Genomic DNA, 18,858 nt, shown 5'->3' with positions numbered 1-18,858 from the left:
TGCCTGCAAAGTCAAGGCAGGCAGGAAGGCTTTCAGAAAAAGCTGGAAATTTTGAAAAAAAAAACCCAAGGATTAAAAATAGGAATGACTAGCAGGCCAACGGATCGCTATGTTCTCAATATTCTTTGCCATAAATGTGTTAAGGAAAGCTTTGAGATATAGACAGCTTAAAAGAAGATTTGTCTGAAGGCACATTCTGAACAGAAGACCTATGAACACATTCCCATTCCATTATTTGTTGTATGCAGCTGTACAATGGCATTACCTTCATACCACTTTGAATGTCATGGATCCATCATACAGGCTTCTGGTAGTTTGGTGAGATACTTATTCTCCTTTTCTAGAGAGACTTAGTATACTCCCTTAAATTCCAGTAATACATTTGGCAAACATGAAATTCTAAGTACCTCACCAAACTACATATCCTAGGATTCAGTAAAGTGGAACCATGGCAGTTAAAGCGGAATTGTAGTACTATAATACAGTGCAAAGAACCCTATATGGTTATATTTATGTTGCAATCTTAGAGGCATTTATAAAGAAGTAAGACCTTCTGAGGAGAGAAGGACTTCCTTCTGAGTAACATTGTAGAGTCTGCATAATATTTAAGCTTTATTGGATGTAAAGGCACTATTTGTTCTGTAGTAAAAGACATACTACTGAACTGTAACATTGATAAATAGACTAATACTGAATAATCAGTACAATCATTCTCTCTTTTCTACAGGGCATCTGTACCACGACCACCGCATTTTTACATTTCTTCTTCTTAGCTTCATTTTGTTGGGTTTTGACAGAGGCTTGGCAGTCTTACATGGCTGTTACTGGAAAAATTAGGACACGGCTCATAAGGAAGCGCTTTTTATGCCTTGGATGGGGTGAGCTCCTATGACTCAGCTAAGATTTCTCTGTTGTTGTTCAGCTTAATGTTTCATGCATGGCTAACCTTTGGGAAAGAATGCTTGTTTTGATAATCTTGACAGTAGTAGATTGCACTACTGTTTCTAAACTGGATATTAGTGCTGGGCTATCTCCTATAGAATGGCAATCAGGGATATAATTTAATTCTATTGATCTGCTTCTCGATATGGCTGATGATGAATGGCCATCAATTATGATATTTTATCAGACTGTAACTTATCATTTTTAGCAGATGTTCTATTAAAGGACATCAATTCAAAAACGAAAGAAAAGAAAGAAAGAAAATAAATTAAAATAGAAAGTCCTTAACAAAATACACCAAATCTTCATGCAGTTTATTCACTCTATACTATCTCATAGCAACATCAAGATGATGTATAGTAGGGTAGAAGCAGAATGACTGAAGGTCTTCTCAAGTATCAATAGTCTGCTTGTAGGGCAAGGATGAATTTGTGTTATGCTGATGAAAAGGTTATTTTCATTTGAGAATAATCTTTATGGGGCTAACATGATACAATGGCTTTGTTTTGTTGCTTTTTTTGCCATCCAGATGAAAGGAGCAATATGTGTCATGGCTCCCAGAAATAATTATTACAGTTGACCTTTGTAGCCACAAATTCTATATCCATATATTCAACCATCTATAGATTGAAAATATTTTTAAAAATATCTGAAAGTCCAAAAAGCAAACCATGATTTTGCCATTTTATATAAAGACATTATTCTAGTATGCTATTGTATAGAAAAGGACTTGAGCATCTACAGATTTTGGTATTGGGCGGGATGTGTGTGTGTGTGTGTGAGAGGAGATGGACGGCTGGATCCAAGCCCCATTGATATCAAGGGCCCACTGTACTGGATAAATTATTGAAGCAGAGCTGTATTTTCCAATTTTAGCCAAAAAATATTTAAATTTAGAACTTCAAAGATAAATGTGTAACCTTGCATCAAAGCTATCAAAAGCCTATGTCACTATCTGCTTAAAAATAGTAATTACCAGGGCTTCTCTTACAGGTTTACCAGCATTAGTCGTGGCAATATCAATAGGTTTTACCAAGACAAAAGGATATGGAACCAGTAACTAGTAAGTCATTCTGTAATAATACACCAGTGATATGCCTTATTTTACATGTAATTTCTTTCACTTTTGTTGTTCAGACCAGTGCTCAAAGTACTGTGCAATGTTTTTATCTTGTACCTTGTCAATTATGTTTTAATCATATTTTAAATTGATTTTAATCTTATATTTCTAAATATTCTTGCTGTGTTTTGTATTTTTGCAAAACACAATTTTAGCTAAACTTTGATTTTCAATTATTATAAACTATTTTGCTTCCCAGGCCAGGAAGGTATAAAATGAATACAGTGTTCTCTCGCTACTTCGCGGTTCGCTTTTCGTGGACTCGCTGTTTTGCAGTTTTTTAATAAACACTAAAATAATATAATAAATAATTTAAAAATATGATTTACAGTGGCAGTGGTCTCAGTTGGGTGCAGGCGGTGGGGCAGAGAAGGAGCCCAAACGGCAGTGGGAGTAGAAGGAGGCAGCACCATGTTCCCCTGCCTCTTTTTTCCCTCCCTCCTTCCCTTCCTCCCTCTTTATACTTCCTTCCTAAGGAGAAGCCTAGCATCCCAACTTTGCAGATTTTCACTTATCACAAGTGGTTTGGAACGTAACCCCCGTGATAAGTGAGGGAACACTGTACATAGAATAAATGAAAGGAGGAAAATATGTTGCTTTCCCACTTGCACTGGTGTGAAATTTTTTTAAGTAAGTCCAGTGGAGGGAAATTTTTTCTTAGTGGCAATAATCTGCTACATTATAATATGTTGCTCATGACAAGATCCAGGCACCAAAATTGTTGAGGTATCTTAGCTGAACTCCAGAACTTGGCCCCAAATAGTGTGTGATTTGCAGTAGAGCATCAAGAGACTAGTGATGTTTTTGTGACACATGAGGCCAAAAAACTCCATAAAAATCATTCCCCAGCTCTGAGTGTAGACATATTTTATAACAAAGAACACAACCAACAATTAGTTGAACTTTCATGACACTCAAAATCTGCTGCCTAAACCTCAATATAACCAGTCCTGTGGGTCTACAGGACTTAAGATGGAAAGACAACAAGATTTGATAGGGGAGAATTACCATTAGGTGGGAATTATTGCAGCTAAGCAGCACTTTCGATGCCTTGAGGTCTAATAATGTCAGCATGTCAGCATTGAAACAGGGTTGTTTCATAGGTTGATAGGGATTGTGGCACTATTTACTCTGTTGTGGCACCATTAGAGATACAGCATTGAGGAACACAGAACAAGGTTTGGTTTTTGTGCTATCTGGATGAAAAGCCCGTCGTCTGAGTATCCATATTACCTTCTTGCCTTAGCTGAGAATCAATGTAAAGAAGTTCAGGAAGTTTCATTAGCATTAGATGAAAAGTGAGTGAAGGCCTATTAATCATCCTGCCGATTATTTCCCCAAATGATGGACAAATTAACTGAAGTTCCCGAAAAGTAAAGGACACCACACATTTTTCCTAAAAACACCTGGATCAAGAATAGAAACAATATTCACAATTATTCATTTGCAGATCAAAAAAACAGTTTGCCCAACAATCAGGAACTCCAGTCAGGAGAAATAGTGGGCCAGCAAGAATTCTGCATAACTTATTTCTGGTATTTAAAACCCTGACATGTTTCACAGGATCTGTTCTGCAGAAACTAAAAATACACTTTTAGTGTAAAATTCTCTTTTTTCTTCTCTGCAGAAAGTGTGTTTTGTGCACAGGAATAGCCTGCTGTTCAGAAATCCAATCTGTATGTGTACATGCACCTTCAAAATCCTGTACTTTTCTCTGCAGAATAATTCCTGTGCCACATGTCAAAATGTTGGAATACAGGGAGAATACTATGGAGTAATATTCATGTTCTGCTGCAACTGAGAGAAAGCTACTATAGTGAAATAATGAAAGATTTCTATCCCTAAGAAATGCAGAGTACTATTTTTATTTTAAGAATGTGTTACCCATATTCCATAAAGTTATTAATATTACTGCAAATTATTCATACCTTTAGTGTCTGTTCCATAAAGTATTTTGAACAGTGAATTATTAATGAAGCATCAAGAGAAAACTATTTCAATCAATGTGTTCATCCTGCAAACTTATACCCAGGTGCCTGAGAGAAAGCCTCACTGAACTCCAGGAGTACTGTGTTTGAGAAGACTTGCCATAGGATTACATGGTTAATCTCTCAATGCTACTTTGGTTTAAATCCAATTACTAGTCCCACTGAGGGTGAATTAATTTACCATTCAGCACTTCATTCATTGGGCCCATACCAGTGGGACAAGCAATTGGATTTGAATATTTGGGTCATACCTAGTAGTTGTACAAACAGACGGCAGTTTAGGCATACCCTGAATCCTTTTCAGAGGGATTAGAGAGGGTGGGTCTCCTAAAGATTATGGACTGTCTGGCATGGGACCACAGGAAAAGGGGCATAACCATAAACTGAGAAGGGAGGGTTTCATTACTGCAAGCTCTTTATGTCGAAGTTTGAGCAATTACACTCTTACACTGCAATTATATGCGCAGTCCACACTGTTCAGGAGAGCTCTTTCTTCCCACAATCCTATGAAAATGAATTTCAGGATCAAACAGGGAGACTAAAAAGATTGGTTCTATGAGTTACCTTCCTCTCATCCAAGCATTAGTTACAATCCTTAGAAGATGCTTTCAGTACAATGTGGGTTGTTTGAAATCAGCAGGGTAATTTTAAGACAAAAAGTTTTAAAAGCTTCTATGTAGAGTCCCCCTCCTTGAAAAACGAAATTTTTTTTAAAAAAAATGCAGGTTTATTCTCTGTCACAGTTTGATAACTGGAAAAGCACTAAATTAAAATGACATAATTTTTTTTTTAATTCAGGCACGGCTTTAATATGTAATTTCTTTCAGGGAGGTAATTAAGCTGGATGCACTATTTTTGTACCTGATTCACTTTTGTATATTTAAGAATAATTTTATTTTTTGTTTTTAATTGCATTGTTTTAATTATTTGATATGAGAGATTGGGAGAAAGGTGGCATATAAATAAATAATATAAATTACATACATTTATTTTTGAAACTCTGTTACCTTTAAATAGTTTAGTAGGCATGGGATTATATATATAAAATAATAATAATAATAATAATAATAATAATAATAATAATAATAATAATAATAATAATCCAGCATGTCTATCTTGTTTGCTGTGTCATAATAAAATAATAATAATAATAATAATAATAATAATAATAATAATAATAATAATAATAATAATAATAAAACAAAACATTATTTCTATCCCACCCTATCTACCTGATGAGGACTCAGGGTGATTCACAACATACAGCCACAAACATTCAATGCTGTAAAGTGCGACCAAAAACAAACAAACCATAAATCTACTAATAACACATTAAACATCAACAAAAGACAATAGTGAAACATTACAACAAATTAGGCATCACACAGCTAAAATACATGTTTAAACGAATAAGCATTTGAAAACAAAGCTTAGAAATTAAAACAAATAGGATATAAACATTAAAATTTGAATAAGCATAAAAAGTAAAATTAACTTTATCTTCTCAAAAGTTCCAGATATCCTACAAAAAGAATTACAACAGTTAGCATGTGTCGTGAATGTAAGTTTTCTGGGGTTTTCCCAAAATATCTTACACATTTCATATGCCAAAGAGTGAGGGTTATTGAAAATTCATAGTTTGAGAGAGAAGAAAAGAGAAACAGAAATAGAGATGCTACACCTTATTAATTTGTATTAGTTCTTTTCTCATGTCCTTTCCAGTTGCTGGCTGTCTCTTGAAGGAGGACTCCTGTATGCTTTTGTTGGACCTGCAGCTGCCGTTGTCCTGGTAAACATTGAACTCACCTTCGGTCTTTTAAGTAGCCATAGTAATATATATGTATCTAAGTTTCTAAGTGGCTAGTAAATTAGTGTGACAATTTTAATCTGGAAAATTGTGAAAGCAGTATTAAGTTGATTAGTCTTCTGCTAAATGGGGTGAATATGCAGACATAACTCCATGCATATCTACCTAGAAGTGTCTCATTGTGTTGAACTCAATGAGTTTTACTCCCAGGTAAATGTGTATGGGTGGCAGCATTGCAGAGTGATACTGTCTTTTAGTATATGTCCAATCTGTGTTTTTATATTAGTTTCTTGAGATTGTTTGCTATTCTTTCTTCCAAAGTAAACAAACATATAGTGAAAATTTTGTCAGAATATGTTGGTAACTGCAGTTCCTTTTGTCACAAAAATCATTGTTCCACTGACAACAAATGCTGCATTTTACAGAGTAATCCAGTTGTAACAAAACTTCCAGTTTTCTTTTTCTTTCTTTTCCCTCCTTTCTTTATATCTCCACTCCCCACCCCTTTGCCTTTATAGTATTCTGATTATTAATACCAGTTTCTCTCATAAAGTACCCCAGTCTCCCAGTTATGGATTCAGTTTTATGATGTAAACATTATAATCAACCAGTGTATTAAACTGCTTCCTTAGACTCAATCAAATGTATGCTATTTGCACACACATCCTAGGAAGAAGATAGGAAGCCAGACAGGAGTTAACTGGGAGCCAATTTGCCAAGGGTGTAATTATTGAGATGGGAAGGATGATGATATTGTCCCTTCAAATAAATATCATGTCCCGCTTCAGTGAATTTTTCCTTCTACTCCCAAATTTGTAGCATTGCAAGAACTTAAAACTTCAGTCAAGCATTTAGAAGTACAGAATATACAAAGAAGTATAGACAAAGAAAAAGGAGCAAGAGAATATCAATACAGCAGATAAAAGATTTCAAAACATAAATTTGAATGTCTCACTCTCTGCAATGATAGAAATTGGTCAATGTAATTCCTATTTGGGGCAATGCTCTCATTCCCCCACCCAATCGATATCCCTACAATGTATCTAAATTATCAGGACTACTTTCCTCCATCAATGTGATCGTGTCACTGTGTGGACAGTAATACCTAGGATGTTAGTATGAACAAATTACATTGATGTCCAATCTTTGAAAATATTTGCAAATAGTGTGTTTACATTTTGACTGCCTTACAAAAGAGCTGAAGATCATGTGACTTTCTCAAGACAGAAGTGTCTTGCCTTTCTCATCTGTAGGCAGTTTGATTGCTTCCTGACATAAATTTCATGAAGGAGTGAAAGTTTCTTTCCAGCGGTCCACAGCCACACTTTGTGAAGCAATGTGATATTATTACTGTAGTAGTATTATAATTAATCTTCTGAAATGCTTTTGGTAAGAAAAACTGATCGTGTCTTACAATTAAATCATAAACATAATCTAAATTTAAAACTAAAGTACTGTTCAAACTAAAAATATGAGAAACAATATGTAAAATAAAACAATACCAAGGAACAACCATTGGGAATAATCAAATGGCATATGGCCACTATTTAAAAATTAATCAATTACATCTCATCAAATGGCTGAAAATATAATATCAGGGCCAATTCTTCACAGGGCAGAGTTCCTCAGGTAACCCCACAGTCAAAAAGGCTGTTTCCATTGACACTAGTATGTGAAGTACAGTAGAGTCTCACTTATCCAAGCCTTGCTTATCCAAGCTTCTAGATTATCCAAGACATTTTTGTAGTCAATTTTTTCAATATATCATGATACTTTGGTACTAAATTCGTAAATACAGTAATTACAACATAACATTACTGTGTATTGAGCTACTTTTTTCTGTTGATTTGTTGTATAACATGATGTTTTGGTGCTTAATTTGTAAAATCATAACCTAATTTGATACTTAATAGGCTTTTCCTTAATCCCTCCTTATTATCCAAGATATTCGCTTATCCAAGCTTCTGCCGGCCCGTTTAGCTTGGATAAGTGAGACTCTACTGTAGTTGAAAGAAGGCCCAGATGTTAACCCAGGTATGGGCAAACCCAGGCTCGTGGGCTCTTTTCTCAGGCTCTCCTCTCTCTTACTGTTATATCAGCATGAGAATGCTGCAGATCACCACATCTTCATGCTGAGAGGAGGGCCAAGGCAGTCATATGCAGCCTTAGCAGCAGCCCGGACCGAACCTCTTACTGGCCTGTGCCTAGGCCTGCACTGCCACGGGACTCAGCTGCTCCTCGCCAGCATGCACGGAACCAGTGTTCTCCCCTTCTTCTGGGCCTCCGCCCCAGTGACAAGTTGGGTGGCCCCTCCTCCACTTCCTCCTCTGCTACTGCCACCTTCCTCAAGGGCAAATTCACCTCGGAAAGCCACTCCAGGAAGGTGCACTGACTTAACCAGAGGACACTGGAGTCCCTCCCTGAAGAGCATGCCTTCAGGAGGCAGCCCATGCTGCTGCCCAAAGAAGAGCAGCAGCAAGAAGAAAGGGATTCAGGGAGAGCCCTAGGCAGCCATTTACCGAGATGAGAATTTAACATGCCCTGCAGGCACATGTAGCTGCGCAGGGCTCTCAATCCCTCCCCTCCTGCTCTTCTTTCTGAGGGGGAATTTGCCCTTGAGGAAGCAAGAGACAGAGGAGGAAGAAGAGGTGGAAGAAGAGCCTCCTTCTTCATCTCCAGAAGTGGAAGTCATGAAGGGGAGCGTGCTGGCAAGGAGCAGCTAAATCCTATGGCAGTGGAAGCCAAGGCACAGGCCAGAAAGGCCAGGAAGAATCTCTTTCCAGGACTGCTGATGCCCTGTGGGTGGAGCTCAGGCATGGAGGCAGTCGTGGAACCAAGCAAGCAACCCCGTGTGAAACCCTCCCCCCCATGCTGACTGCCCCCCCCCAGCCTTCCTTCTCCCATACCAACTTCCCTCACCCCCTCCACACACCAACCCTCAGCCTCCCCCCTTCCCTATTACCTCCCTGTCTGCCTTGCCCAGCCTGCTCAGGCTCACCACGTGGCCTCCTTTGCAAATGCCTGTGTTAATCCCAAATCATGGGCAAGGTCACAATGAAACAAGCACTTTGGGGTGCATCTGATTAATCTGATTACTGCATTCTGCTTTATGAGCACTGTCTGAATGTTCTTCATAGGTAACTTTACTGCAATGCAGTATTCTAAACTTGTGATTGCCAGAACAAAGACCACTAAAAGTAAATTGTCCCTACCCAGACAGGGAAGTATCAGGGACACCAGCACACATCCAGTGTGCATCCTGAAAAATGGAGCTCCATGTTATCAGTGTAATGATGTAAATACAGTTGAAACAAAGCATTTGATGATGTAAAATTTGTGGATTTGATTAAATTGATCTCTCTGGGAATCTCTAGGTCCTCCAGGATGACACTATAGTCAACTTTCCCAGGGAAAAGATTATGTGGTTCATTTCTAGCAGAAGTTGACCATAGAGTTGTGCTGGAGGACCTAGAGATTTCTAGAGAGAAGACCTCTCAGGTAATAAGTGTTGTTGTTTTTTTTTTCATTTGCAATTTTCCTGCACCCCTGCAAATACAACAAATGTGAAGGGATGGTCCTGTAGTCTAAAACTCTACTCAGCAGTTTCATATATTTGTAAATTGAACTGAGGGATACATTTGACCTCTTGGAAACCACAAACTGAAGAGTCTGCTAGGTTCAACAGCAACCCTGTCTTCTGGAACTAACCATCCAAGCAAGAAGACACCCTTAACAAAGCAGTATACCAACTCCCAAATCAGGATCAAAAGGATCAGTGGCATCCAAAACCTCTGAGAGATTCAGGTGAAACAAGAGGTCCAGGCTTCCTGGATACCAGTTCCACCAAAGAGAGTCTGGAGACTTTCAGCAACCACCTGCTCCAGGACATTACCCCAAAAGGGGAAAATTTGTCCACCCAGATATTTGTTATTCAGGATCCAGGAAGGGATTCATTCAACATAATCTTATCACTGCCTCTGTGGCAATCTATGTCCACTGGTAGAAGCAGCCATCGGTCACCTTCCTGTCCAATCTGAATGTGACTACTGATTTTAATAAGCCAGAAAGTGCATGTTTCTCAAAGACTATTTTGCTTTATATTTGCTGGGGTGTCTACTCCCAGGTAAATGTTTTTAGGACTCCAGCCATATTGCATTATCATTAGATTGAAATTCTAGTGTGTACTCCATTCCTTTGTGAGTTCTTGTAGGGTGTGTTAACTGATTGTTAGGGATGGGGAGAGAGGGTCACCTCGAGGTGAAATTCAGGAAAGCAGGAAAAGCAAGAAAGGATGCAAACCTACCTATCTTCCTCCTTCTTTCCTCTGTAGCAGTAAATCCAAGAGAAGGCACCAACATTTTAAGAAGCCTTTAATACTCCTTTTCCCACTTGTGCACATGCACAGAATGCTGACTACATGTCTATTGATCCTCTGGATATTTTGAATGCAGATCTGCCTCCCAGTTTTGCTAATCCTTTTGAAGTGAATTGACTTGGTGCTGAACCCACCATATATTTATTGGCTCTGAGGCACTTTCAGGCCCCAAAGAATCTATATTTGTGCCTGGTTTCTTTTTAACTAAGACACTACACAAGGAATAATCCTTAACTATCTTATACACTCCAGTAATCCATATGAAAAAGAACAGTGCCACTTTTTATCAGTCGTCCCCTTGTCAGAAGTGGGTGCCTTTTGCCTTTCATAAATTCAGTGACTGTTTAACTTTGACACTCAATATCCTAAGTGAGAGCCAAATGCAACAATACTTCCCAAACAATGAGGAAAATTAATCTAGGTAGTTTGATTGTCATCATGATGAACCTGCTTGATTAAGCTACTTGCCTGTATTAATCAATCCTGACTTGGTCAAAACATCAGGCTCTCTCCAGATAAGTATGTTTGTGTATACATAAGTACAGGCATACTTCAGTTTAAGAAGTCTCTGATTGTGAAAGCCCATTTTACAAAGTATTTTTATATCTACCCTTGTCATCCTCTGTCTAGCCAGACGTTTATTAACATCATTGACATGTTGTGTGCAATGACAAATTCTGGCTGTTCACCAGAAACCAGTAGGATGGTTCGGCTGCTGGAACTGTTTCTTTTGGCAGAACCAGAAGGAAGGGGTTCTCCTCTCTGTCTGCTCAACTGTCCAGATTTTCAGGTGATATGGAAATCTCCAGGGGAAAAGGGGAGAAAGGAATTGAGTCACTGTAGATCCCATGATATTGCACATAGAGGCCACACATCTGCAAGATACACCCACAGAGAATCCCTACTAGGGTATGATCTTCCCAATAAGCACCCTACTGCTTTATGCCTTATCCTCCCACCTTCCTAATCTTTTGTTCTGTAAAAACTCTGCACATACATCAAAATTGAATAGGATTAGAATGTATCTGTCCTGTGTAGGATTTTGAAAGCTATCCAGCAGTTGTAAGACGTGCCTGCAAACAAGTATCATACTCTGATGTGGTTTGTGGGGTCCTCATTTGCATTCATAGGTGTACCTTGGCTACATTACTTATGTATAGCATCATATAGTATAAATATTTACATTCAGATGAATCCATGCATCTGTTCTTTTTGTAGGCCAAGTAACTGCTGGGTCAGAATACTCAGCCTGTTGTTGTTATTGTGCTGTTGTTCATACTTCAAAAAATGATGTCAAAGCTGTTGAAATTAGTGAATGTCATTTATCTTCACTAAAAGAATGCCTCTTTGTGTCTATTTATTTTATATTTAACAGGTCAACATGGTGATTGGCATTCTGGTATTTAATAAACTTGTTTCCAGAGATGGAATCCTAGATAAAAAGCTCAAACACAGAGCGGGGTAAGCAGATGTTGGGATTTCCCCCCAGGCCTATGGAAGATCTATTACTTATTTTCAATTTTCACTGTGTCTCTGTATATTATCTTCACCAAATATGGATTTATTTGATTGCATTGTAAAACTTTTGTCTTAGTTTAATAATCTAACTGATTTTATTCATCTTGAAAGCTGCCATCACATTACCCTGAGGGAATGTGACTGAGCAACAGTGAAATAATAAAACACAAGTACAGTGGTATTAAATATAGTTCTATTAAGTCATTCAGAAGTCTAAGTAATAATTCAACACATCAAACTTTTTGATTTGTGGAAATCCAGAAAGATTTGGTATGGATGGACATTCAGAGTTACATGTAATGTTGATAGCTTAAGAAGGTTAGGTAGGTCTGGTTGTGTGTACAAATAAGACTGCAAGATATCAGTTTATAACCCAGCAAGTAACATATCTCTGGAAGATTGAAATTAATGTAGTTCTAACTGCTGCTTTCTGTAGTCATAGTCTGTGATCACAAGGTAAGCAGGAGAACTTTGTTCTTTTTATGGCCCCATCAACACTGACCATTTAATGCAGTTCAAAGCTATCTTCAAGCTGCAGTGGCCAGACAACAAACTCCCATAAAATTGTGTGAGAAAATGTGCTCTGTGGTTTGTGTAATCACCATCTAAGCTTCAAACTGGTTCCAGGATTTCCTGTGTAATTATTTGTACAGAGAACTTGCTTTCTTCAATACCAGTTTGAAACTGCATTAAATGGTCATTATAGATGGGACCTGTGAGCGGAAATACATCACATTCAATGGGATGTGATAGGCGCAGCAGAGGTACAGTCCAGAGTAGCCATACCATATGTGGAATGTCTCTTTAATTGAAGGAAAGGTCTGAAACAGTTGCAAGAAGTCAGCAAAATTGGCTGCAAAAATAAGAATGGATGGCCTTAGTGGTGGTAGTGGTGGTAGACACAGAGTAGAATACCACATTTCATATGGTAGCTTTCTTGACAAATTTGTTAATATTTAATCCATTATCCCCAATACATCCCCAAACATGTTCAGTGACAAACTTAAAATTCACTCTTTTGGTCATAACTCACCAATGTTGAGTTTTTTAAAAAAAAAATTACAATTTCTTGTTATTCCAGTTAGTTAAGAGGGGAAGGGTTTACTTTGGAAGATGGTAACAATTTTGAGTCATTGTAGTCATTCTAGTTTTTTCGCCAATGGAGTGACTAAAAGATTAACTGTTTTAAAAAGATTGATTGTACAATGTGGTGGAAAAAGCTGATAGAAAGAAAATCAACTTATTTGACAGGTGCTGGGGGAGACTTCTGTGGAGACGGTGGGCAAATAAATGGGCCCCAGAACAAGTCAAACCCAAACTCTCCCTAGATGCCAAGATGACTAAATTGAGGATATCATACTTTGGCTATATTATGAGAAACAATTCTTCACTAGAAAATATGATAATTTTTGGTGAAGTGAAAGGCAGTGGGAAAAGAAGGATAGACTCACATAGATACCATGTTTCCCCAAAAATAAAACACTGACTTATATTTATTTTTCCTCAAGAAGACACACTATGGCTTATTTTCAGGGGATGTCTTATTTTTATTAAGTATGGTACAACAATCTACATTTATTCAAATATAGTTAAGTCGTCTTCTTCTGGAACATTGTCATAACTTCCCAAAACTGGAATTCCATCCTAAATTTCTTGTGACTCCATTTACTTTAGAACCATTGGCCCCAATCTTTCATGTCGAGCAATAGAGCTCTCATTAAATGAACAGTTCTTATCCATGTAACCTTCTTGGTGTACATTGGCAACAACACTGTCAGTGATTTTATGTAACCCTTGTTGATGGGGCTGCCTGCACTTCTCCGGTAACCTCTGAAATAGCAGCTGTCACGATGGAGAAGATGTGAAGGGCTGTCCATCTTCTTTACCACTCCGAGCCAGTATGCTGCATAGCCACATCTATCACTATGTCTTATTTTCGGGGTATGGCTTATATTGTGCAAATGCTTAGGAATCCTACTATGGCTTATTTTATGGGTATATCTTATTTTCGGGGAAACAGGGAAGACTCAATTAAAGAAGTTGTAGTCCTGTGTCTGCAAGATCTGAGCAAGGCCGTTGAAGATAAGGTGACTTGGAGGCCACTTATACGTAGGCTTGCTATATGTTGAAGCTGACTTGAAGGCAGTTAACATCAACAAAAAGTTTTAGCACTAAAGCTAATACTTCCAAGCTCTGGGTTTGGTTTTTCTCCTGGAGGTGTGGATGAGCAGTTAAGTGCTCCATCACTCTTCTACCAGCCACATCGATCCACATGAAATTGCTTTCTTTCACCAACTTGGAATTCCATGGCTACTAGGCAATTTCCCAAATGAGTATGGATTCCATAGGTTGTCCCATTCGCAGAAGGAAAAAATGTGAATGCAGTTTGTTTCCTTTTCTTTCCAGTATCCTGCACCACCTCCTATGGAGCTTTGGGTGTATATAACATACTGCAAGGGTCTGTAGGAGGAAGGGAGTGTTTCGAAAAAAATGACCTCCCTGAACTCATCCCTATCCATAAATAAAACCCTGATCATAGTAGACATAACTCTACAGATAGTTTAATTAATATAACAAAACCCATTTTTATAATGGCAAAAGGAAGAAGATGATACTTAAAACACAAGTCTGTACTTGAAAAATCAATCCCACTGAAGTGAATAGGACTTACACTGGATATATAATTCAGCTTTACTTTTATCTTTAAAGAAATGGGTTGCCCCTACTAGGTCAATCTCAGTCATGTTAGACTTAAACAAAAACTCATGGAAAGCCAAGTAGAATATATGTAAAATTGGTATTTCTCCTAGACCTCTGAAGTCTGTAACATACTGTAGGTCTTCACTTGTTTGAAATCCATTCAAGTACTCTCCTTGTGAAATGTATAGTGAAGTCTGGCTGGCTTATGCAGCATGGAATTTCATTGCCCATTATTAATACTGTTCTTGATAGGATTACATTATTGAAAGCACACTGTATTAACATGCCGAGATAGATCTCTTAATCAAAGAGATTGCCGATTACTGTTTCTTGTAATGAGAATATCATAATTGTTGTCATTTTATCCCACATCCATAATCCTACGAATATGCACACCTACCAACTAAATATAATGCCCTTATAAGTCTGGTGAAGTGGGCTCTAATCCATGCAAATTTCTGCCACAATAAATTTAGTACTCTTAAGATGACAGCAATTACAATTGTTGGAACTGCTATTGCATCTGACAGAAATGGCTACTTGAGTTAGCACCTGTAAGGCAGCTTTGTCAATTCCATGTTGCAGAACGGCTCCACAGCTGTTCTGTGTGGTTTCATTCAGTTCAACTGGTTGGGGCATTAAACACTTATAGGCCTTGGAATATTTACCTTTTACCTGCCATCCCCTAATCAAAGTCTGAAAAACAGAACAATTGTTTGGAGCCATGTTATTTAGAGTAAGAAGAAACTATTCATATGAAAAAATTCCTTATTGAGGAAGATACCAGTCTCCACTTACAGTGAACCTTTATAGATAATATGGCATCAAACAATTGGTTAGTGTAAGTAGTTCTATACAAAGCTGCTCAAAACTGAGCCCCATTTTCTTTTATGAGATATGCTTCCAAATTAGGTGAATAAGTAAATGTAGTTTTGATCAATTCAGTGGATCATCACCCTGAAAGTACCATGAGGTAGAAATAGCTAACCTATATTCTCATGGGCTGTATATATATTATACCTGTGGTTCTCAACATGTGGGTTCCCAGATGTTTTGGCCTTCAACTCCCAGAAATCCTAATAGCTGGTAAACTGGCTGGGATTTCTGGGAGTTGTAGGCCAAAACACCTGGGGATCCACAGGTTGAGAACCACTGTATTACACTGACTTTATTTTTTTAAAAAAATCTTATCTACTGCTCTGTGAGACTTGTCCAAAAAATGACGTGAATGTAAAACGAGACCTTTCATTTGCGATAACCCTTCTTTGTGAAAAAGAAAAAAGAAACATTGAACATTATTATGTTGATTTTAGTAATTTTTATCAGCTTTTTTTAAAAAGTCTTGATGTTGTTTTCTCCAGGATTATGCCAGGGATGGCCATCTTGATGAGAAAGGGAGATCTCCCTTTTCCCCAGCAATTTATTTTATCTCACTTGAGATTTATAAATTTGATTCATTATATTTAACTGTGGATTTAATTATTCCTGAAAAATAGGTCTTGCTATTTAAATAAGATATTATTATATTATACAGTGGGAAATGTGTAATATCCATTGGCTAGCAGGAATTCAAATCGTTCTCTTAGTTGGTCATCCAAATAGTTGTGCCGTTACACTAGGTAGAAAGAGTAATGTGCTTCTGTTCAAATGTTCAGTTTCTAAATTCTTGTTTTGTGCTTTTGACATAGGACAAAGTATTACCCTGTTTCCCCGAAAATAAGACAGGATCTTATATTAATTTTTGCTCCCAAAGATGCGCTAGGTCTTATTTTCAGGGGATGTCTTATTTTTCCATGAAGAAGAGCTCACATTTATTGTTGAACAACAAAATGAACATTTATTATATACTATAAAGTAGTTGTCATCACAAACCAGCATAACCAGACAAACTATGAATCCTATCAAGAATTTCTTGTTACTACCATTATTTACATGTACAACAATCTATGGTACCTCTTGCAATTTAGGTTTCACAAGGTTTCCACGCTGATTTCTCTCTATTCTAGTTTCAATGTAGTCATGAATGATGAATAATGTAATATACTATAATGATAATATGATAATATAATAATAATATAATGATATACAATATATTAATGAGATAATATAATATAGGATATAATAATAACAGAAAATGATAATAATATGGTATTAATAGGATAATATAATAATGGGATATAATAACAGAATAGCATAATAATATAATAATAATAGGATAATATAATAGAATAATAGAATGGAATAGAATGATATAAAATATATTAATAGGATAATATAAAATGGAATATAATAATAATAACAGAATATGCTAATAATAAAATAATAATAATATGATAATATAATAGAATAATAGTATAGAATATAATGATATAAAATATATTAATAGGGTAATATGAAATGGAATTTAATAATAACAGAATAATAATATAATAATATGAAAATATAATAGAATAATAATAGAATAATAATATAATGATATAATAATAATAATAGAAAAATATAATATAATGATTTAAAATATATTAATAGGATAATATAATAATGGGATATAATAATAGTAACAGAATATGATGATAATAATATGGCAATAGAATAATAGTATAAAATAATCAGTTTCATGGCATAGGATAGGAAGATGAGAGGAGAATCCCAATGCGTCCTGTACCTTTAAGGAGTAAAAGCCCTCTTCCTTCCCTCCCTCCCACCCTCCCTTGCCCTGGCTCCAGGAGCCAATCAGAAGCCTCTGGGAAGCAAGGCAGCATGGCCAGGAGGGAGACGGAAGGAAGGAAGAAACGGCAGCGCAGTAGCAGCCACGGAAGGTTTTTCAAGCCTCGGCTGGGGGACAGGCAAGGCAAGGCAAGGCACAGAAAGCAAGCACTTTCCCTCCCTCCCTCCGGTGTATGAATGAGTGCTGCTTCTGCCCTGCAGCCATGCTTCCCAATGGAACTCTGCTGCAGCCTTAGTTGCTAGGTCTTACTTTCAGGGGAGGCCTTATATTTGGCAATCCCCCCAAACCCCTGCTAGGTCTTATTCTTTGGGGAGGTCTTATTTTCGGGGAAACATGGTAACATTTCCAAAACTATCAGTCCTATTAGTGGGGCCCTATTAATGTTAGTGCTCTGGATTACGTTTCCCAGAATTTGCCACCTAGCCAACATGGCCAGCCTTTATTTTTAACATGTACTTTAAAAAAGAGCCTTAGGCAGTTTGGGATGTATTGGATGTCATGAACAGATTGGGGAAGAAATTGTTTTTTCTGCTTAAGTACATGAGCCCCCATTTTATTATGTAAAAATAGTTACTTCTATCCATTAGGGGAAAAAAACCTCTTTCACTCTGCTTTATCACTGGACAACAGAGGAATTGTCAGGATAGATAGAAGACAGCAATAGTGAAGCTGTGCATTTGCTATAATACAGGAGAAATACTGAATCAGTTGCTAGATGCTGTGATGTGCTCTCCAGTGAAAAGTGTGTGTGTGTGTGCGTTAATCTTAATGCTTGTGTACTGTGTTTTATTAAAAATGAGATTCAATGTGTAATTTTCTAGTTTGAAGTAATATTTTCATTGAATTCCATACATTTCCAACCCTCTATCCAGACCTAACATAAATTCAGAGCAAACCAAGAAAGAGGTTGCTCAATATTACATCAGACTTCCTGCAGTCAATTCCGTAATATTGCTGGCACAGTGACTAAACCAACTTGACAAGTTGAGATTTTCCATCTTCGTTTCTTGATTCAATTAGAGATGTGTGACCCATTCTACCAATCTGCCTTGTTCTTGAAATGACCATGGGCACATGGATTTTCTAAATGGTCTGAATAGAGGAATTTCACTTCATATGTCTTACACTCGCACGTGCTTGTTTACATCTGTGTTATCAATTGACATTAATCTCTGAACAATGGGGGACTTTAAAAGAAATTAAATTGACAAATTGCATGAAATGAAGCCGTGGTCCTCCAAATAATATTAATTCTTTTCTAAAAGACAAATAAATGTTAAACAAACAATGTATGATAAAAACAGAGCTTGATGATAAGTTAGAGCATTTCATCCTGAATAAGTCTACTTGCTATTTTATTTTCTTGCATGACGTCATATTTAAAAAGCTAAATTTCAGTAGCGACTTTTTTTGGTGACAACAATTCAATATTTTGTTCTTTTTTGTGGGTGTTCTGTTTGTTTGCAGTCAGATGAGTGAGCCTCATAGCGGTTTGACGCTCAAATGTGCCAAGTGTGGAGTAGTTTCAACAACAGCTTTGTCAGCCACCACCGCCAGTAATGCCATGTTAGTCCTAATCATTTACATCTTCTTGTTACAAATCTTATACAGTGCATGTGAAAAAAAATCTATACAGTGATGAAAAATAATGATGGCTAATACTGAAAAGAGTTAATTTTT

At 37.1% G+C, this 18,858-nt stretch overlaps 1 protein-coding gene across 5 annotated transcripts in view; it reads left to right on the top strand.

Annotated features, from left to right (window-relative positions):
- Positions 1 to 18,858, top strand: part of adgrb3 (adhesion G protein-coupled receptor B3) — a 678,053-nt gene that overhangs the window by 608,536 nt on the left and 50,659 nt on the right. For 4 of the 5 annotated variants that reach the window (XM_062969068.1, XM_062969067.1, XM_003215498.4 and 1 more), the window contains 5 exons: positions 728 to 878; positions 1,936 to 2,005; positions 5,773 to 5,839; positions 11,608 to 11,693; positions 18,646 to 18,744. In XM_062969068.1, the coding sequence (XP_062825138.1) occupies positions 728 to 878; positions 1,936 to 2,005; positions 5,773 to 5,839; positions 11,608 to 11,693; positions 18,646 to 18,744 (473 nt within the window). The remainder of the gene's footprint in view (positions 1 to 727; positions 879 to 1,935; positions 2,006 to 5,772; positions 5,840 to 11,607; positions 11,694 to 18,645; positions 18,745 to 18,858) is intronic. The other variant, XM_062969070.1, reaches the window with a different exon arrangement.

Source organism: Anolis carolinensis, chromosome 1 (assembly GCF_035594765.1).
Source record: "Anolis carolinensis isolate JA03-04 chromosome 1, rAnoCar3.1.pri, whole genome shotgun sequence".
Lineage (NCBI taxonomy): Eukaryota > Metazoa > Chordata > Lepidosauria > Squamata > Dactyloidae > Anolis > Anolis carolinensis.
Note: the sequence above shows the minus strand (reverse complement) of the source record. Positions and strands in the feature narration are given on the sequence as shown.